The sequence below is a fragment of the Triticum aestivum genome, chromosome 1D (assembly GCF_018294505.1).
Source record: "Triticum aestivum cultivar Chinese Spring chromosome 1D, IWGSC CS RefSeq v2.1, whole genome shotgun sequence".
Lineage (NCBI taxonomy): Eukaryota > Viridiplantae > Streptophyta > Magnoliopsida > Poales > Poaceae > Triticum > Triticum aestivum.
In genome coordinates, this window is record NC_057796.1 from 9367174 (window position 1) to 9389365 (window position 22192).

Sequence of the window (22192 nt, forward strand, 5' to 3'; positions counted from 1 at the left end):
AAAATAAGTGTATCCACTTTAGTACAACTTCATACTAAAGTTAGTTCAAAGTTAAGACACTTATTTTTAGACGGAGCGAGTATACCACATAGAACTAACCAATTTTTTTTTACTTGTGACTCCAGTTACATCACCAACAAGAAAGAGCACTGGTACCCCGGGGCGATGGTTGTCCTCCGTGATGTAGATGAGACCAACAAGCTAAAAGTATCCATATGGCTCTGTCACACCCTCAATTTCCATGACATGGGGATCCGGTACGTGAGGAGGGAGCTGGTGCTCCAAGAGATTATCAAACACTAGTAGAAAACAGGGCTTTGGTTTGGCCAGAAAAGAGCATTAATCCCGGTTGCATTACGAACCGGGACTAATGTGAGCATTAGTCCCGGTTCGAGCGGCTAGGGCACCATACAGGCATTAGTCCCGGTTCAAATGGGACCTTTAGTCCCGGTTGGTGCCACGAACCGGGACTAAAGGGTGCGATGCCCATTAGTACCGGTTCGTGGCACCAACCAGTACTAAAGGTTAGACCTTTAGTCCCGGTTCGAGCCACCAACCGGTACTAATGGGGTTTGAGGCATTAGTACCGGTTTCATGGCACGAACCGGTACTAAAGGTCCCATTTTCAAACTCTACCCCCTATCGCCTTTTCAGTTTTGTAAAAAGCAAAAGAAAATGATAAAAACTTCAAAAATTAAAATCCTTCCAGATGTAGTTCTGTTACTACATGTACTAGTTAGGAAAATTTTAAAACTTAAATTTGGACATGTTTTGCAAAAAGTGTAGGGAAAATGTAAAACGGCTATAACTTCTGCATACGATGTCAGAAAAAAACGTATAATATATCAAAATGTTCAGCACGAAAATCCGCATCCGATTTGGACTGCCTACGACCTGTTTGCAAATTTTTAGAATCCTCAAATTCTAAAAGGAAAAAAAGTTATGCTCAACTTTCTGTTTTTTTATTTTTGTTAAATCTGGTCAAACTATGGTCAAACTACTTATTCAAGAAGTATTAGTGTTACTAAATAATTATTCAAGAATATTAGTGTTACTAAATAATTATTTCAGTTTTTTTGAATTTTGGTCAAATCTGGGCAAACTGTGGTCAAACTAATTATTCAAGAAATATTAGTGTCACTAAATAATTATTTCAGTTTTTTTGAATTTTGGTCAAATCTGGTCAAACTGTGGTCAAACTATGGTCAAACTATGGTCAAGAAATATTAATGTTACTAAATAATTATTGTTTTCTAGAACAATAGTTTCAAACTCAAACAGTGAAATGTGTGACTTCATGCTCAAGCTAAATTCCTGAGGGTTAATAGGATTGACATCTTATTATTGTCAGAAAAATAACAAGTGCAGACTTGAAAACGAGGGAGAATATAACCCGGAAGTTAAGCGTGCTCAGGCTGGAGTAGTGAGAGGATGGGTGACCATCCGGGAAGTTAGATGATTGGAATGATGAGGGGTGATTAGAGATTAGAGGTTAAATTGAGCAGTGATGATGGGTTATTAGAGATTAGAGGTTAAAATAATTCAGAAATTTAAAAATCAAAAAAATTCAAAAAAATTTAAAAAAAATCATAAAATTTCCTTTAGTACCGGTTGGTGTTACCAACCGGGACTAAAGGTGGACCTCCAGGCAGCGGCCACGTGGAGGGCCTTTAGTCTCGGTTCGTGTAAGAACCAGGACTAAAGGGGGAGGCTTTAGTAACGACCCTTTAGTCCCGGTTCCAGAACCGGGACTAAAGGCCCTTATGAACCGGGATTAAAGGCCCTTTTTCTACTAGTGAAAGTTCTCAAGGACCTCGACATTGAGTACCAGATGCTACCACTTGACGTGAACGTGCGGAATGCCCCTCCTATTGAATCCACAAGGATGCCAACAACATGGAATTACTCCTGAAGGAGTGAACGTTCACGACGCATTTCCTATCCAGTTTGAGCGGTGAGGGGTACAAGAGCTCTTGCTAGCAACTGGCAAGTAGAGCATGATATGAGCCTCTGCATGCCTAATTCAGATAACTTGGTTCAGCCTGTAGTTAGTGTGCTGTGTAGTATCTAAGCTTTGGAATTCAATAAGATCAACTTATAAAAAAATTCGAAATATTTATAGAAGACACGCATGCGTGGGTGTATGTGTGCATTGCGTTCTTTGTGGCTCATGTCTCCCTATAGTCCCTACCACTACTATTTACCCCCTCCGTCCTATAATATAAGATATTATTATAACAAATGTACTCATATATGGATTGTAATAACATGTTATATTTGGGGACCAAGGGAGTATTATTTAGTTAATATTTAATGGATCTGCTACTCGGTTAGGTAATAGATTTTTTATTTGAGTCTATGGTCAGGCTATAGATACTCTGTAGCTTTTGTATACTTTGAAAATTCAGTAGGAATAAGGAAAACATTTGATGGATGCCTCTTTAGAAACATTGTGGTATATGGATGATCGCCTCAGGTTGCCTAAACAGACTGACTCAAATGTGCAACCCCATTACAATCACCATTTCCCAGCCCTTTAGGGTGGCCCTTGAAATCGACCAAGGAGAGCTACCATGGGCCATGGTGTGCTAGATCTTCTAAATTTGAGTAATTTGGGCTTGATACCCCTTTGGCACCTTACATACTTGAATTGAAAACAGCGGACTGTCATTCGTGAATAACAGATGGTTCACCAGGGGTGCCGACGGAGCCACCTTGATACCTTTGATGTGTGATGTCTAAGATGTTGATACCAAAGGGCACAAAATGCACTATGCTGCTAGCAAGGAAAGATAAGACGTACGAGATTGAATCTACCTGTTTTATGCGCCTTGATGATTCAAGCTCATCGAACTTGCTCTTATTAAATAGGACAGAAAAAAAGACTGAGCTAACCATGCCCATAACCGTTGATATCCACTGGGTAGGCAAAGTTGAGAAAGCAAACTGTAAATACTAACTAGCATAGATGCATGGAGGCTAACTATCCTAAGCCAACATTCTTAAACACCAAGGGCCCATATTCTCCTGGTGTAAAAATATATCGTATGCTGCGGTGGGCACTAATTGTACGCCAAAATACTAGTCCGATGGTCCAATCGGATGCTAGGAATCATTAGTACTCACTCCATAAAAAAATATACAAGTGACTACTCTAGTGATCTAAACGCTCTTATATTTCTTGTGTCCTAGTGGTTCTTGGTGGTGACAGCCGAAGCCTTTCTTAACTATTGGAACCAATGGATGGCGGTGTCGGCGCTTCAACAAGCGACGGCAAGAATGCTCCGGAGACAGCAGTTGCAGAGGTCGTCGTCCATCCGGCCTCTTCGAAGGAGAAGACTCAGATCATGAGGAGGATACAGGAGAAGAAAGAGGAGCTGTATGGCATACATGATGCATCGATCTGACCATATTTATGCATGACCGTGTGGCTCCCACACACACGCTCGCATCGTAGACCACATGGTTGTCCACATTGACATAGTAGACAACTGTGCGCTTGGGGTTTCCAGCACCGGCCAATTTAGCTTCGGGCTTTGTATCGAACACATTGTGTGCGCTCTATACGGATGTTTTGGTCACCCAAGCCGAGTTCCTCCCCACCTGTATCGATGCCGCACCCCAACATAACCCGAGTTGCATCGTCCCAACTTTGTCACCTTCGGGATGCCATTTTCTGCTTGGGCTGCTCCCACGGGTGGCTAGGCGGAACCCTAGCCGCTCCGCTGCCGGCTCCGGCCTCCTCTCCTCCTCCCCTCTCCCTTGCCGCCCTCAGGCAAAGCCTGGCGGACGTCGGTGGCGATGGGCCACCTCCCCCCCCCCCCCCCTGCGGGGGTGCAGAGGTCGTGCGGGGGCGCGGCGCTCGCATAGGGCGGCGCGGGGACAAACCATGATGTCGTCACGGTGAGGCTGCTGGACTGATTGTGGCTGTGGCTATGCGAAGGTGGCGGCGGGGCTCGGTTGGCGCACTGTTTTCCGTTGGCGGCGCGGGAGGTGGTCAGTGACAAGCCTGGGCAGGCTAGGTGCACCGTCTTGGCACTTTGGCGGCGGTGTGGGGTGCTGCCGATGGTGCATGAGGTCTGGATGTGGGGCGTGCTCGGGGAGTCGGTGGTGGATATGCCAGCCCGATCTGGTGTGGGTGGCTCCTCTTGTCGTCTGATCTTGAGCTACGCGGATGGGGGTGGTGCAGGCCAGCCCTCTCCGGTGGCCTAGGTTATTGGTGGTGGTGTGCATTGGTTAGGTTTGTGCAGCGGCGAGATGCCACAGTGATGAGCTTCACCCTTGCCGTTTTATTCGCCTTCTTCCCGTATGCCTTTTTGTTTGTGTTTCCATATGCCTCCTATTTGCTTGCATCTTTGCTTGCTAAAAATCTATTGATATGGATCCACTTAAAGTGTTCTACTTGGATCATCTTCGATCCTTATGCGCTCGTGCTGAAACCCCAACTAGCCTAGTTGATGGAAAATCTTTAGATGAGCATGCTCATTTTGTGCGTCACCATTTGTCTGAAAAAGGGAGACTCTTATGGAATCCAATAAACAAATTGATCTGTTATGCTTGGAATCTTTGTGAAATTTATGATTTTACTTGTTGCTCTGAAAACATTAAGAAACACCTTCCCTACCAATGTGAGTTTAGTGATAATGGAATCATATCTTCATATGCTAGGGGTGTTTATAATTACTATGATGTTCAACAAATTGAAGAATTTGTTGCTTTTAAGGGTGCTTATGAAATTGCTTCTTTGATTGAAACGTATGGTGCTACTCTTTACAAATCTGAAAATTTTGCCATACTTAAATATTGTTATGATAATTATGCTTCCAATGCCTATGTTAAACCATATATTGAGGACTCCTCCGCTGTCCAAGAAGAAGCTAATATTTCGCAGGAGTCTATAAAAGAAGAAAATAATGATATGCATGAATCTATAGATAATTATGATTCCGATGATTTGATTGAAATATCCGTTGATGAACATGATGCTTGCTATTCTTGTGGCCATGATGCCAATATTTATGAAGATGAATTTGCTACAGTTCCTTATGTTAAACATGAGATCATTGCTATTGCATCCATACTTGATAGTTCCTTCGATGAAAAGCATGATTGTAATGATTTTACTATAAATTCTCTTGATGACAATTGTGCTAATAATATGCAAAACCCTAAGCTTGGGGATGCTAGTCTTGCTATGTCTACTACTTGTTGCAATGATCATGATTGGGGTGATTCTTCTTATGATCTTGAAAATTTATTTAAGCCCCATGATGAATATGAGATTGATAATGTTTGCAATAATATTGAAAGTGGGTTTGGAAGAGTGTCAACTTTAAATCCCACATATTTGGAGAATGTTCAATCTTATGGTATTTTTGATAAAAGTGGGTTTGGAGAGGTCATGACTTTAGTTAATGATAATCCCACTATTTTGGAAGAGTGTCAACTTCGCATGCATGTGGATCGTGTTGAGAATATGTTATGTGATAGCTATATTGTCGAATTTGCTTATGATCCTACATGTAATTATTATGAGAGAGGAAAATATGGTCGTAGAAATTTTCATGTTACTAAATTACCTCTCGTTATGTTGAGATTGCTATTGTTTCTTTCCGCTTCCTTGCATATGGTAGTTTTTGCTTGCCTTGATAATTTGTTTGTTTATAAAATGCCTATGCATAAGAAGTATGTTAGACTTAGATGTGTTTGTCACATGCTATATGATGCTCCTTTTGTGCTTCAATTCTTGTCTTCCATGTGAGCATCATTAAAATTATCAATGCCTAGCTAGGGGCGTTAAACGATAGCGCTTGTTGGGAGACAACCCAATTTTATTTTTAGTTTTTTGCTTTTTGCTTCTGTTTAGGAATAAATATTTGATCTAGCCTCTGGTTATATTTGTTTTTATGTTTTAATTAGTGTTTGTGCCAAGTTAAACCTATAAGATCTTCTTGGATGATAGTTATTTGATCTTGCTGAAAATTTCAGAAACTTTCTGTTCACGAAAATGATTGTTGAAAATTATCAGAACGTGATATGATGTTGATTCCAATTGCAGCAGATCAATAAACAAATTGTTTAGGTCGTCCTATTTTGGCTGAATTTTTAGAGTTCCAGAAGTTTGTGTTAGTTACAGATTACTACAGACTGTTCTGTTTTTGACAGATTCTGTTTTTCGTGTGTTGTTTCCTTATTTTGATGAATCTATGGCTAGTAAAATAGTTTATAAACCATAGAGAAGTTGGAATTCAGTAGGTGAATCTATGGCTAGTAAAATAGTTTAAATTCTTATGTAACTTTTCGAGTAGATGATTTTTCATATAAAAAACTTTTTAATCCGAGTTCGTATGCAAAAGTTATGCCCATTTTACAAATTTTAGAGATACTTTGCAAATAAAGTCGAAATTCATATTTGTAAATTTTCCCAACAACTAGACCACATATCACATGGGAAACTTATTTTATTTTATTTTTTTGACATTTCCATCATTTTCTTTTGTTTTTTCTAAAACTGAAAAGGCGGTCGGGGGTTGAAAATGGGACCTTTAGTACCGGTTCGTGCCATGAACCGGTACTAATGCCTCAAAGCCCATTAGTACCGGTTGGTGCCACCAACCGGGACTAATGGGCATCGCACCCTTTAGTCCCGGTTCGTGGTCCCGGTTCGTGACTGAACCGGGACTAATGTGAAAACTGCCCTGTGACCAAAGCCCTGTTTTGTACTAGTGAGCGGCGCTCTCTGGTGGTCCTGCGCCGCGGGCGTCGCGAGATGGCGGTGGTTGTGGACAATCTCTTCTCCTAGGTTCGGGCACTAGATGGTCCGTGGCCCAGAAACATTCGAAGTGTGCACGAGGGAGACTTCCTAGCGCACAGATGACGAAGAGGAGCTCTCTTCGTGGAGTAGCATCAAATAGACGGTGCCACACATAGGAGGCCTCCTGATTGGACTGGCCATTTTCAGCTCGTCGCTAGCCACACAAGCTGATACTGTCTAACTATGAAACGTCTACTACTAAAACTATCCACCAGCGACCGCCGACTGATTTACAGTAGCGAGCTGGTCTTTTTCTCACAATTGTTTTTTTCATTTACCCATTTCCGTTTCTTTTTATTTTTCAAAAAATGCTTAAGCTTTTAATTATGATTTCAAATACTTGTTTCCTTCAAATATTTATTAAATTCTTTAAAAAAAATACATTTATTGTTTTCCGTTTTATCCCTTCATATTTATTGGTTATGTTCAAAACTTTAAATAATTGTTTCAAGTACTTGTTTCAAATACTTTTTTCTTTCGGACCAGGCTTGTATGCCTATCTTGGGCATGCCCGCCTATTAACAAAATTTAGGTTCCTGTTAGGGATGTCAAAAAATTATGTTCAACGTAGTGTTTCCGGGTAGGCCAAAAGGCTTCGTCTGAGACCACGTTGTTTTTTTGACATCCTTGAAATGGACATCTGTCCACTTTCAGACGAGAATATTCTGAACATAGAATATGCCCTTCATTTATTTCACACATATTAAGAAACGACCAGAAATCATCAAACGCTCATTTCTTCTCGGCATCTATCCACACCGACATGCATGCAGAGGAAGCGACGACAAAAGTAAAGGCACAAGCTAATCGGCATTATTCAGGCAAGCGACAATAGGACATGATCCGCCGTGCAATCACGCGGCCGGCGTGCAGCGGCGCTCGCAGAAGTTGGTGATGCTGTCCGCGCATTGGAAGCCGGCGGTGGACCTGACGCAGCTCTTGCAAGCCGAGTTGCACCCAGTCGGCGACACGTCCTGGCACCTGCACTGCGGCGGGATGGACTTGGTGCACACGCCGCACTTGTCGCAGCACGGCCACGGGCTCGCCCCTGCAGACAGGTCGTAAATAACCCAGTGTCAATAAACTGCTACAGCTGACGACTTACTCGGCGACGAGCAAAACATAAGCGAATTTGAGACGGCGAAATGGGTGACGAAACAAAGAAGAATCCAGGCATCACCTTGGCCCTGTGCGAGGGGCAGCGCCGCGACGACGGCGAGGACGACCAACGAGATGAGCAGCACCTGAGTCCTCATGCTTGCAAGGATGGGAGCCGGCTGGGACTCGTTTACTTTGGAGGGAGAGAGCTCGTGCTTTGGCTTGGCTATATCTGGGACTGAGTGTAGGCGGCTAATGCCTGATGCGATGCGGATGGAATGCAATGCATGCCTGCTTCTTATAGGAGTCCCGGCTGAGGTAGACGAGAGCAAAACAACTAGTCCAAAAAAAAAGTCATAGGAGAAGACTTATTGTTTGTCCTGTCATGACATGTCGCCGGTACGCTCAGACCTTATGGATGGATGGGAGAATGCCACCCATCGCCTTCTCCTTCAGTCAAGGATTGCTATCTGTATATTTCTTATTTCGATGTCACTAAAAGTGGGCTTACTGAAGAATATAATTAAGTTTTTCAGTCAAGGATTGCTATCTGTATATTTCTTATTTTGATGTCACTAAAAGTGGGCTTACTGAAGCTTTCAGCAAGGGCCTTGTGGTTCACTAGCTTCACCTTCTCGAGACCGATATTGGAAAACCTCATCAAATAGAATCATCCGACCTTCATTAGGCCTCCATTATATCACCAAAAATATTTTTCCAGCACCTTACCCAGATTCAAATGGTAAAGTAGGGCACAACCGTGAAAAAGTTTGCGGCCAAATATGCAAGTATTTATGATTCCCAGAGAATGCAGCAAGAGAACAGAGAGGACCAAGTTGCTCCATTTCCTCTTCTTGCTTTGGCTTTAGGTGGAAATGGTTGGTGGGGTACAGTTTGTCACTGATGCAGATAAGTCATGCCCGTGAACACCCAGATGTAGCGGCAACACGGAACATTGTCAAATGAAAAACAATATGACACATGTTAGAATTATTAATTATTTGGAGTTGGATATACAACGCAATATCAATGGAATATGTTAGCACCTTCTGACCATGAAGCTTTCCTTTCCTCTGAATGTAGGTTGCTAAATCAGCGCCTGTGTTCTAGAAATAACTGCATGAATTCAATTTTCACAGGGTAGCCTTATTACATTTGGATGGTATTCAGATTTCAGAAAAAATCATCGCCAACACAATGGTTCTGATGCCTGAAAGATTTTCTGAAAGGAACAAAAAAGAAATGAACAAGCTTAGTTTTAGTCAGATATATTGGCCGGTGTGAAGAATTGAGCATTCAGATGTGCATCTCACATGACTTCTCTTTCTCTATCAACCATTTTGACTGAAACTGTGGTGTCGTTCCATTTAGGAACTTGGTACCTGCCTTGTTTGAAGTGTATACAATCAGCCCCCCTTATTCGATTTTCCTTTTTATTCTGTTCTAGAACGAAAATGAAAACAAAAATAGATCGTACCTTGAGCAGTTAATCCCTTTTGCCGAACTGGAGTTTGTGGGGTTCAGCTCGTACTCCGGTTCATTGCATTCCACCTGAAATTGCACAGGTAACATTCATCATCGGCATCGGCTCCGATGCCTGAAAAAATCAATTAAAAATACAAGAAATGAAAGGGATGAACATTGCTGACCTCTGTGCTAAGACATTGACGAGCAACCTCCTCCAACAGCTATTGGGGTTGCCTCAAATATGCCCTTCGCGGCCGCCTACTTGGGGATGAACACCCGTGTTCAACGACGGGATCCCCTTCGGCCGCTGCCTCGCCGAACTTCATGACGTAGATCCTCTCCCTCCAATCCCATTCTCCAGGGAGTCAGCACTGTCCTCCATCGCAGACAACGAGTCCGCACCTAGATCCCAACCGGATGCTAGTCGCACCTCACCAAACTACCGCGGCACCTCCCATCCCATCAACGACCAACCTATCGGAGGGGGGAGGGTCAGTGTGGGACGCGAGCGCCGCTACCATGGATGGGGGAAGGAGGAGGCGGCATCCCCACGGTCAGCGAGAAGGGGATTAGAGGGAGATGCGCGGATGGCCTGCATGGAGAAGGTGGCGGGGGCCGGTCTCGATGGCGGGAGTGGCATCTGCAGTCTTGAAGGGTGTCATAGGCTGGGAACCCACAACCATGCCCTAGCAAAAAGATCGAGGGAGGAGTTGGATGACGGAGGCGAAGGGATCCGCAAAGGTGGCTGGGACCTGGTTCCCATCGTCGCAGCGAATAGATCGAGGGCTCCCTTGTTCGTCCGAATTTTTTTCATGCAAGCGGCCTCGCTCCCTGGTTCATTAGGTTTTTGTTCGTGCGAGGGGGCCTCTCTACGTGGTGGTCGTCCGAATTTTTTCGTTATTACCTGGGACGGGATCGTTACGTGGGAGGTGGAAGGAGGACGAATAAAAACCAGACGAAGGTGGAAGGTGGGACGAAAAAACCCGAAACGGACACTACCAACTGCTTCATTAGGAGTAGAGACTTCTGGAAAATAGAAGTTCTTCTAAATGTGTTATAGGTAACATAATTTTTATTGTTTAAGTGAAGGCACACTTTGGACTATTTGTTCGCAATTCATATTTATTTTCATTTGTGTTGGTGGACTGATTTTAGTAGATTTTCACACGCTAGTTTTCCATTCTAAATATGCATATAAACATAATAAATTAGTCTCATGTTTGATACATTACCGTGCCAAGTACAACTCGACTTCCTTTTAGTTCAGTAAATACTTCCAACCTTGAAAGCACATGTTGGTTTACCCAGCAAGAAAAAAAAACACATGCTAGTTTTGGGATGTGCTATATGTACAATTCAATGTTACGTGTTTAAGGTTTTTTTTTTGCAGAATTATGTGGTTAAGTTTTCAACCTTGAAAGCACATGTTGATTTCGGAATGTGCTTACATATGTCATTAGAAGTAATCCATATATTTCAGCCATTTGTCATGGTTGTGAAATTCCGAAGTAAAAAAAAATCAGATCCGTGTGGATTTGATGATTTACATGGTTGAATCATCAAATTAATGTTTGTTTCATTATTAGCTCCTGGTTATCAGTGAGCGAACGAACTTGAAATGGCCACATTAAGGATTTAAAAAAGTGCATGCAGGCGCACTAATGGTCATAAGAAGGAAATAGTCAATTAATTACAAGCAATAGCGCCATTTAGTTGGCTAGCATGTGTGAGCGAGCAAACATACATTATCAATGGTTGCGTGTTCTACTCCCTATGGCGCTCGCAATTTTAACTTCTATTTTTCCTCAAGCTCTTTCCTCGCGCTCACTCACAGGTGGGTCCCGAGTGCTGAAACGATGAACCTTCAACAACTCCCATGATTATTGAGCCCCTGGATGTTGCTCCCTCCCCGAACACCGAGTCTAATGAAATAAGGCATCCCAGCTCCAGCATGACCAGGCTCGGGAACATCTACGAATAAAAATTAAGATGAAGTAGATCAAGCTCCAGAGAAAATTATGCACGTGATACAAGGATTCAAGGTTGTGTATATTCCCATGGACCTCCATGGTGCAACGACAGACACAAGCCTAGTGCTCCATAGCTTCGGCTTCACAAGATTATTGAGCCCTTGGACCCATTCCGTCAGTTTGGTGGGGTTACAGCACAACTTTTGAATTTGCGTCGGAAACGAGAAATTTCTCTCCAATCAGCCACATACACTACCAGAAACCGCCCTTTTCCCCGCGGTGGTCCATTTTCCTGTGAGGCCCCAAGCATCTCACAGGAATATTTGTTTTCGTGATGGGCTTTCCTGGGCCGTGAGGAAAATAGATCATTTTACTGTAGGGTAGGATGCCACTCACAGGAAAATTCATTGTCCTGTCAGTTAGCCCCACACGAAAATAGTTAGCCAAGTCCGTCGCACCTGTTCGCGCCAAAACAGTCGCTGCACGCGCCAAAACAATCGCTGCGCGCGCGAAAACATTCTATCTCCCTTGCCAGAAAGCGAGAAGGTTCACGGGCCGAAAGACCGGAAGGTTCGCGGGTTCCAATTTTCCTGTGTGTAAAGGCCCACGGGAGAAAAAATCAATAAGAAAGAAAACGAAACCCTCCCGAGCAATTCCCCACTCATCCCTCCCACCGCACATCGATTGACTACTCTCTCCAATCATGCCGCCGCCACCCCCAGCCACACCTCCACAACCTCCCACGGCCGCCGCCTCCGCCCTCCCACTGCCGCCGACCCACCTGCACCGCCGCCCCACCCCACATCCATAGCCGCTGTCCCACCACCGCCAGCCCAACCCACCTCCATCGCCGCGCCCTCCCACCACCACCGCCGGCCCAACCCACCGCCATCGCCGCCCCCTCCCACCACTCAGCGCCGGTCTTCTGTCTCCTGACCCCATCACCGCACCCACCCCACCTCCACCGCCGGTCTCCCTTCTCCCGTCCCCATCGCCTCGCATCTCATCCCACCTCGTCACGGTAACTCCGCCACTCCCCTCTGCCCTTCTTCTTCCCTAAATTTCTTCTCTTTGTTCATCCCAGGCTTGGTACTGAGGAAATCTTGCTTACCTGCTGCTGCTATGTTCACCTCATTTCGCAGGATCTACTGGCCACCATGGGTTTGTTTTTCAACCGGGAACTGCATCGTCTCTCCTTTTGTCCCGACTCACTACTCCCTTTGCTGTGGAAAGTCTCGACCTTGGTAGTCAAAAGTAGATAATACATGATTTTATTGCTTATAGAATTTATTCATAATCTAGGTCTGAGAACAGCAGGTTAATTCTTTTTTTTTCTTGGCTCATTGGTGAAAAGATTAGTCTTATGCCTGAGAATGCCTTTTTTGTTTACCTTCGAAGTGTATTGATTTTTCAATTTTGCTGTTGCAAAAATTGCCATTGCTCTCTGTATGCTAGCTCAAAGGTTAGGTGGTACTGTTTTGTGTGTTGTTAGCAGTCCCATTGGCAAGTCATTGAAAAACTGTAAAGGTTAATGTCCATGTAATTTTTACCCTTTCTAGCTATGTGCCTTCTGGATATGCAGTATATGTATGAGAAGATGATACCTATTATTTTCTCAGTGGTAGTTATGCACATTTGATCATGACTTTATGAGTGAATTGGAGTATAATATCTTGAAACTCGATATCTCAAATGTTGACTCGTTTTCCATGCTTGATGTGTTGTAGCTTGAAGTTGCCGTATCATCCAGCTGTGGTTGAAGTTGTAGCCCGCTGATACAAGCCACCTTTGACAAATTATTTTTGTGGTAAGCATTCCGTTTAAGAAGCAAGTCGCTCATCTTCTATTTTGAAGATGTAAGTAATGATTTTCTTAATGGTGCCGACCTATTCTAGTTATTGCTTCACACATTGAGAAATCCTTGTGGCGGAAGGAAGGAAGTCATATATCATAGCTGCAGTGAAGTGCAAGGCAGAACCTATATCAGGTAGCTCTTACACCTCAGCAATCTACATGCTTCTCTTGATGTGGTGATTAGCGCACAAATAATATGATGTGTTGGCTGTTATCTAATTATTAGCCATTGTCATTTCTCAGTTGATGAACTGCTTGCTGTATGTTACATAAGCAAGTTATATTGTATGTTGTCTCTCATTGTTGTGAGATAATTTGTAACTGATGTATTTATATCTACAAACACAGAGCTATTATGGCAGACCGTACATGGATGTATAGTGGTTGGCAACGTGGTAAAGCCCCCTCTAATGAATGGATTGAAAATAGTAAACATTTCTTCATGCCTTCTCTACTGTCGGTGTAGCTGAAGGTAACACCATCAAGTGTCCATGCCCATGCATGAAGTGTTGGAACCACTTTAGTCATGAAAGGGACACAGTAGAGTTGCACTTGTGTTACAATGGGTTTAAGGAAAACTATGAAATATGGACTACACATGGTGAGAGCCGTGGTGTTAGGGGTGAAGAGTCTGGGCCTTCGTTAGATCATGAGAATATCTTAATTGACCGGATGGACAGAATGTTAATTGACCTGGCTGGTCCGCACCCCCCACCTATTCAGGAGGAGCCATCTGCGCCTGCCCAAGCCTTCTATAAGATGGTTGCTAGTGCCGACGAACCGGTCCATGAGAACACAACACACTCACATCTTTCTGCTATTGCTCGTTTGCTAGCTTTAAAGTCACAGTACAACATGTCCATTGTAAACTATGATGCTTTCTTGCAACTTATCCATGAACTTCTCCCCGGAGAGTCTAATATGGCCAAGGACTTCTACCATTCCAAGAAATTAGTCGAGGGTCTAGGTATGCCATATGTGAAAATTGATGTGTGTAAGAACAATTGTATGTTATACTACAAAGATAACTTGCACAAAGAAAAGTGTGACTTTTGTGGTACCTCCCGCTATGAAGAAGGCCAAAATAAAGTTCCACGTAAAATTCTGCGGTACCTCCCCCTTACAGAAAGACTACAAAGGCTATATGCACATGAGGAGACAGCAAAAGATGTGCGATCACATAGGCCTTCTACTTCTGGTAACATGGTTCATCCATGTGATGGGGAAGCATGGCAATAGTTCGATAAGGATTTTTCGTCGTTTTCGGGGGACCCAAGAAACGTGAGATTAGTTTTTTCAATGGATGGTTTCACACCGTTTCGTAAAAATGCTGCTCCATACTCATGTTGGCCAGTGTTTGCTTCTCCATTAAATCTCCCTCCTGGCAAGCTCTTGAAGAAAGAGTACATATTCCTGTCCCTTGTTATTCCAGGTCCTGAACATCCTGGGAAGAAACTTAGTGTCCTGATGCAGCCTTTAGTTGATGAACTTATGGAACTATGGGAGGGACGACAAACTTGGGATGCTTCTCTGAAGCAGAACTTCCCTATGAGGGCTGCGTATCTATAGTCGGTCCATGATTTCCCTGCTCTTGGTATGGTTGCTGCATGGAGCACCCATGGTAAGCTAGCCTGCCACATATGCTTGACTGATTCCAATGCATTTCAGCTCCAATATGGACATAAGCCTTGTTGGTTTGATTGCCATAGACGCTTTCTACCTATACATCATGAATTCAGATACCAAATCAATGCATTTAGAAAGAACACAATAGTGCTTGAGGGCCACCAAGGCGTCTAACGGTAGAGGAGTTGTGTGCTCACATGTACAACAATGTAGCTGATACAAAAAACTATGGCAAGTTGCACAATTGGACCCACATAAATTGTTTTTCCCAACTTGAGTACTTCCCTAAGTTAAAGCTCCCACACAACATTGATGTGATGCACAATGAAAAAAATGTGGCTGAAGCTATATGGAACACATGCTTGGATATACCTGGCAAAACCAAAGATAATGTGAAGGCAAGGCAAGATTTAGCTGACATTTGTGATCGTCCTAATATGCATTTGAAGCTTAGGAACAATGGAAAGTGGTTTAAGCCAATGACACCATTTTGCATTGGTAAGGATGACACTATAACCATTCTCAAATGGTTCCGAGAACTAAAATTTCCTGATGGATATGCAGCGAACATATCACGTGGAGTTAACTTGTTTCAAAGAAAAGTCTTTGGCCTGGAAAGTCATGACTACCATATCTTTATCGAGCGCTTGCTCCCTGCTGCCTTCCGTGGCTTCCTTCCTGAGGATATATGGTTATGTTTGGCCGAGCTAAGTTTTTTCTATAGGCAATTGTGTGTAAAACAACTTAGCAGAGATGTTGTACGTTCAATGGAAGAGAATGTTGTTGTGCTTCTTTGCAAATTAGAGAAGTTCTCCCCTCCTGGTTTCTTTAATCCCATGCAACATTTAATCATACATCTTCCCTATGAGGCTCGACTAGGAGGACCTGTTCTATCTCGATGGATGTACCCCTATGAGAGGTAAATATGAAACTATTAGCTTATCATATAAAATACTATGTGTTAAGTTTACATTTTTAATCCAAAGTTGTTGATCTGTACGTGTAGATGCATTGGAAATCTTAAAACAAAAGTGCGTAATAAGGCTCGCATTGAGGGTCCTATTGTTGAAGCTTATCTAGTTGAGGAGACCATAAATTTTCTGTCATTGTACTTCAATCCTAAAGCCCATTCAGTTAGAAATAAGGCACCTCGATATGATGATGGCGCCTCTTCGTTTGCCCCTGCATGTGATCTTGATATATTTCAATGCTCCGGATGATGCGTTAGCCCTCGGGGATATCGTACTCTTACAAGAGAGGAGTTCAAGGTTGCTCTCCTATATATGTTAACCAACATACCAGAGATGGATGATTTCTTCAAGTACGTATTCAAGTTAGATAAGTTAACTCTTAGTTTTTAATTTTCTGTTACACAACTAATACCAAAAAATTTATTGCTAGACAATTTGATAAAGAACAATGGAAGAGCAGAACCAAACCCACACCAAAGCAAATTCATGAGTTAAGATTAAATGGTTGGAAATCAGGTCGCGGTCCGGATTTTTTTCACTGGTTTAAAACACATGTAATGTTCCTAGACATATGAAACTCAACTATTGTTAGCCTCAAAACTCATTTAGCACTGACAAAAGTACCTATTCCTTGCAGTGTATGGAATCATCTAATATTCACAATGCTTTGCGCCAAATGTCTTATGAATTTCGTAGTAGAGTTAGAAGGTATGGCATCTATGATGTCAATGGGTATAGGTTCCGGTCAGAGTTGTATGAAAGTGAGAAACCAGGATTATCAACATCAATACTGGTGTGTGTGTGTGTGTGTCTACTTTGGATGAAAATGACAATGTGCTCGAGTACTATGGTGTGATTAAATACATCTTCAAAATAACTTGGGAAGGAAGCATGCAACTCGAGCTAGTTTTATTTGATTGTCACTGGTTTGACCCTACACCTGATGGAGTTAAACGGACTGAGAAGTTGGGCTTGGTGGAGGTTAAACACACATCTCGGCTATCAAATTTTGATCCATTTGTCCTGGGAAGTCAAGTCGGTCAAGTATATTATCTGCCGTACGCATGTCAGACCAGACCGGATCTATTGGGCTGGTCGATTGCGTATCATGTTCCTCCACATGGCTATCTTCCTCCTAATGGAAGCAATGATGAAGGACCAAGAGATGACGTGTTTGTCTATCAAGAAGATGGTTTGGAAGGCACCTTTGTGATAGACTTAGGGATTGACCTGGAAGTCACAACATCATTGATATCAGATGAGATTGAGATTACTGATCCAAAGGATCTGGAACTGTTAAGGAAGCAACAAGAAGGTGTACAAGTTAGCGACAGTGAGGATGAAGATGAAGATGATGAAGTAGACGATGACCTCGAGCATGAAACCCCATCTTATGACCCAAATGATTTCTGACTTTGTGCTTCTAAAACTTAGTTGTTTGTTATAATATTTTGTGTAAGTTTTATTATGTTTACTGCTAGCAATTAATTGTATATATTAGTGATGCACTAGATCTAATGTCTAAATGTAATGATGCAGGATGACCGGCACAATTCGCCACACCAGATTACGTCATAAGGCTGCTAGCAACTCAAATGGTAGTTGCACCAACTCTAATGGTAGCAACTCCCAAAGGACCAACCGTGATGGCAGTGACCTAGGTCACAATGCCCCCCAAAGGACAAATGTTGGCAGCAATAACTCAAGTGGTGGCCATACAATCAATGCCCGCGAAGCAATTCCACAGAAGAGGGGGAGGGCAAAGAGAGCAAAGACCTCGCTAAGAATGCCTCCTAATGGTCGCAAGGTCCAACTCGAACCTAACGTTGAACATAAGTATTAATTAGTTATATCCATTCTTTCCTGAAGCGTTAAAATTTAGTGTAAGTGCTACTTATCACATTGCTGCCATATATGTCATATGCCTATAAAAGAGCTAGTTGGAAATATTTTAACATATATTAATTTTATCTCTAGGAAAAAAGGTTAAGACATTTTACTTGCATTATGTATAGGCAATTTAAATATCTTGGTGGCATTCCCAATGGATACAAATATGGTTCACAGTTGGGAGTCATTCTCAAACGGGAATATCCAGGTTTAGTTAAGTACATGGACGATAGTGGTGTAACTAGAAGCCGCCCAGCACTAGAATGGGAGGACTACTATCTTGTGCATGAGGATGAAGGTGTTTCCAATGCTGACCGGGTGAAGCAAGAATTTTGGGTGAGTAAAATTTACTTCAACTTCGCATCAAGTAATAGTTGTCCATGTCTAATTCATACTATGTTTGTCCTATTAGCGTTGCTTTGAAGTTGCCGAGTCAAATAGGGTGGAGGCTGATCGTATTTTAGAAAGCTATGCGAGGAGGAAAGTGAAAGACATCTTGTACCAAGCTCGTGTGGATGCAGTCAAGATATATTATGATGACCAAGGAGAGGAGCTTGATGACAAGCTGGCATGTGCAAGGGAACTTACGTTAGAACAATACTTAGCTAGCAGAGTTGATTGGTTTAGTCCTACTGTATGGCCTCATATTTGTAGTTATTGGTGCTCAAAAGAGTTCAAGGAAGCAAGGTGCAGAGGCCAAAAATCCCGCTTGCAATCCAAAGATGTTGCTCAAAATCGCGGAGGTTCACGACCATTCACGGAGTATAGGCAATTTTTGGTTAGACATGAACTGAATATACATTTCACTACATTTTATCTTTAGTGGTTGTAGCATGATTTGACTTAACTATTTGTTTGCACTTGTAGGAACATAAGTTTGGACCTGAGAAGGCCACCATAATGAACACATATGTTGTGATGAAATCTGGTATGAAAAACCTCGATGAAAATGGCAATAGTGGTGCAATTGTATGCTCCGTCTCCTATCCCTTTTTTGTGTTAACTGGTCATTTATGTGCAACATGAGTTTATTATTGTTGTTTTAGGATGATTATTCTACTGGTATGAAGGAAGCATATCCAGAGAATTGGCAGGACATGGATTTGGATGAAAGGGTCTTGTACAACACATCAGGTGGCATGTCTCATGGCCGTGTAGCGATTGCATCTGGTGCTGTGAAGAAAGCTGTTGTACTTTCCGCTGCTAGGGCAACAAATCTGAAGCCATCTACTTCCATTGCTTACTGATACGTCTCCAACGTATCTATAATTTTTGATTGCTTCATGCTATATTATATTCTGTTTTGGACATTAATGGGCTTTATCATACACTTTTATATTATTTTGGAGACTAACCTATTAACCGGAGGCCTAGCCTAGAATTGTTGTTTTTTGCCTATTTCAGAGTTTCGCAGAAAAAGAATATCAAACGGAGTCCAAACGGAATGAAACCTTCGGGAACGTGATTTTCGGAACAAACGTGATCCAGAGGACTTGGACCCTACGTCAAGAAAGCAACCAGGAGGGCACGAGGTAGGGGGCGCGCCTACCCCCCTGGGCGCGCCCTCCACCCTCGTGGGGCCCACGTTGCTCCACCGACGTACTTTTTCCTCCTATATATACCTACGTACCCCCAAACTACCAGATACGGAGCCAAAAACCTAATTCCACCGCCGAAACCTTCTGTACCCGTGAGATCCCATCTTGGGACCTTTTCCTGCGTCCTGCTGGAGGAGGCATTGATCACGGAGGGCTTCTAAGTCAACACCATAGCCTCTCCGATGATGTGTGAGTAGTTTACCTCAGACCTTCGGGTCCATAGTTATTAGCTAGATGGCTTCTTCTCTCTTTGGATCTCAATACAAAGTTCTCCATGATTCTCGTGGAGATCTATTTGATGTAATCTTGTTTTGCGGTGTGTTTGTTGAGACCGATGAATTGTGGGTTTATGATCAAATTTATCTATGAACAATATTTGAATCTTCTCTGAATTCTTTTATGTATGATTGGTTATCTTTGCAAGACTCTTCGAATTATCAGTTTGGTTTGGCCTAGTAGATTGATCTTTCTTGCAATGGGAGAAGTGCTTAGCTTTGGGTTCAATCTTGTGGTGTCCTTTCCAAGTGACAGCAGGGGCAGCAAGGTACGTATTGTATTGTTGCCATCGAGGATAACAACATGGGGTTTATTTCATATTGCATGAGTTTATCCCTCTACATCATGTCATCTTGCTTAAAGCATTACTCTGTTCCTATGAACTTAATACTCTAGATGCATGCTGGATAGCGGTCGATGTGTGGAGTAATAGTAGTAGATGCAGGCAGGAGTCGGTCTACTTGTCTCGGACGTGATGCCTATATACATGATCATACCTAGATATTCTCATAACTATGCTCAATTCTATCAATTGCTCAACAATAATTTGTTCACCCACCGTAATACGTATGCTCTCGAGAGAAGCCACTAGTGAAACCTATGGGCCCCGGGTCTATTTTCCATCATATTAATTTCCCGTCAACAAGCTATTTCTGGCGCCGTTTATTTTGTTTTCTTTACTTTTACTCTTTATTATAAAAATACCAAAAATATTATCTTATCATCTCTATCAGATCTCACTTTCGTAAGTGACCGTGAAGGAATTGACAACCCCTTTATTGCGTTGGTTGCGAGGTATTTATTTGTTTGTGCAGGTGCGAGGGACTCGTGCGTGGCCTCCTACTGGACTGATACCTTGGTTCTCAAAAACTGAGGGAAATACTTATGCTACTTTACTGCATCACCCTTTCCTCTTCAAGGGAAAACCAACGCAGTGCTCAAGAGGTAGCAAGAAGGACTTCTGGCGCCGTTGCCGGTGAGTCTACGCAAAAGTCAACATACCAAGTACCCATCACAAACTCTTATCTCTCGCATTACATTATTTGCCATTTGCCTCTTGTTTTCCTCTCCCCCACTTCATCCTTGCCGTTTTATTCGCCTTCTTCCTGTATGCCTTTTTGTTTGTGTTTCCATGTGCCTCCTATTTGTTTGCATCTTTGCTTGCTAAAAATCTATTGATACGGATCCACTTAAAGTGTTCTACTTGGATCATCTTCGATCCTTATGCGCTCGTGCTGAAACCCCAACTAGCCTAGTTGATGGGAAATCTTCAGATGAGCATGCTCATTTTGTGCGTCACCGTTTGTCTGAAAAAGGGAGACTCTTATGGAATCAAATAAACAAATTGATGTGTTATGCTTGGAATCTTTGTGAAATTTATGATTTTACTTGTTGCTTTGAAAACATTAAGAAACACCTTCCCTACCAATGTGAGTTTAGTGATAATGGAATCGTATCTTCATATGCTAGGGGTGTTTATAATTACTATGATGTTCAAAAAATTGAAGAATTTGTTGCTTTTAAGGGTGCTTATGAAATTGCTTCTTTGATTGAACCGTATGGTGCTACTCTTTACAAATCTGAAAATTTTGCCATACTTAAATATTTTATGATAATTATGCTTCCAATGCCTATGTTAAACCATATATTGAGGACTCCTCCGCTGTCCAAGAAGAAGCTAATATTTCGCAGGAGTCTATGAAAGAAGAAAATAATAATATGCATGAATCTATAGATAATTATGATTCCGATGATTTGATTGAAATATCCCTTGATGAACATGATGCTTGCTATTCTTGTGGCCATGATGCCAATATTTATGAAGATGAATTTGCTATAGTTCCTTATGTTAAACATGAGATCATTGCTATTGCACCCATACTTGATAGTTCCTTCGATTAAAAGCATGATTGCAATGATTTTACTATAAATTCTCTTGATGACAATTGTGCTAATAATATGCAAAACCCTAAGCTTGGGGATGCTAGTCTTGCTATGTCTACTACTTGTTGCAATGATCATGATTGGGCTGATTCTTCTTATGATCTTGAAAATTTATTTAAGCCCCATGATGAATATGAGATTGATAATAATGTTTGCAATAATATTGAAAGTGGGTTTGGAAGAGTGTCAACTTTAAATCCCACATATTTGGAGAATGTTCAATCTTATGGTATTTTTAATAAAAGTGGGTTTGGAGAGGTCATGACTTTAGTTATAATCCCACTATTTTCGAAGAGTGTCAACTTCGCATGCATGTGGATCGTGTTGAGAATATGTTATGTGACAACTATATTGTCGAATTTGCTTATGATCCTACATGTAATTCTTATGAGAGAGGAAAATATGGTCGTACAAATTTTCATGTTACTAAATTACCTCTCGTTATGTTGAGATTGCTATTGTTTCTTTCCGCTTCCTTGCATATGGTAGTTTTTGCTTGCCTTGATAATTTGTTTGCTTATAAAATGCCTATGCATAGGAAGTATGTTAGACTTAGATGTGTTTGTCACATGCTATATGATGCTCCTTTTGTGCTTCAATTTTTGCCTTTCATGCGAGCATCATTAAAATTAGCAATGCCTAGCTAGGGGCGTTAAACGATAGCGCTTGTTGGGAGGCAACCCA

General features: G+C 42.2%; 2 protein-coding genes across 2 annotated transcripts in view; one reads left to right on the plus strand and one right to left on the minus strand.

Annotated features, from left to right (window-relative positions):
* LOC123156854 (mechanosensitive ion channel protein 5-like) overlaps nt 1-1912 on the plus strand; it is a 31838-nt gene extending 29926 nt beyond the window's left edge. Inside the window, exons 6-7 of the mRNA XM_044575041.1 lie at nt 126-287; nt 1792-1912. Of these exons, the coding sequence (XP_044430976.1) occupies nt 126-287; nt 1792-1912 (283 nt within the window). The remainder of the gene's footprint in view (nt 1-125; nt 288-1791) is intronic.
* Nucleotides 1913-7599: 5687 nt separating this feature from the next.
* Nucleotides 7600-8070, minus strand: LOC123162545 (Bowman-Birk type trypsin inhibitor-like). The gene is made up of 2 exons (XM_044580330.1): nt 7995-8070; nt 7600-7862 (listed from the first exon to the last, which is right to left on the minus strand). The coding sequence occupies exons 1-2, from the start codon at nt 8068-8070 to the stop codon at nt 7669-7671; spliced, it is 270 nt and encodes an 89-aa protein (XP_044436265.1). The 3' UTR covers nt 7600-7668.
* Nucleotides 8071-22192: the final 14122 nt, after the last annotated feature.

Bases quoted from the DNA above. Each gene is read 5' to 3' on its own strand.
- LOC123162545 (XM_044580330.1), bottom strand. From the start codon at position 8,070: ATGAGGACTCAGGTGCTGCTCATCTCGTTGGTCGTCCTCGCCGTCGTC. The intron at 7,863-7,994 runs GTGATGCCTGGA...ACCTGTCTGCAG, and splicing joins GCCCCTCGCACAGGGCCAAG to GGGCGAGCCCGTGGCCGTGC.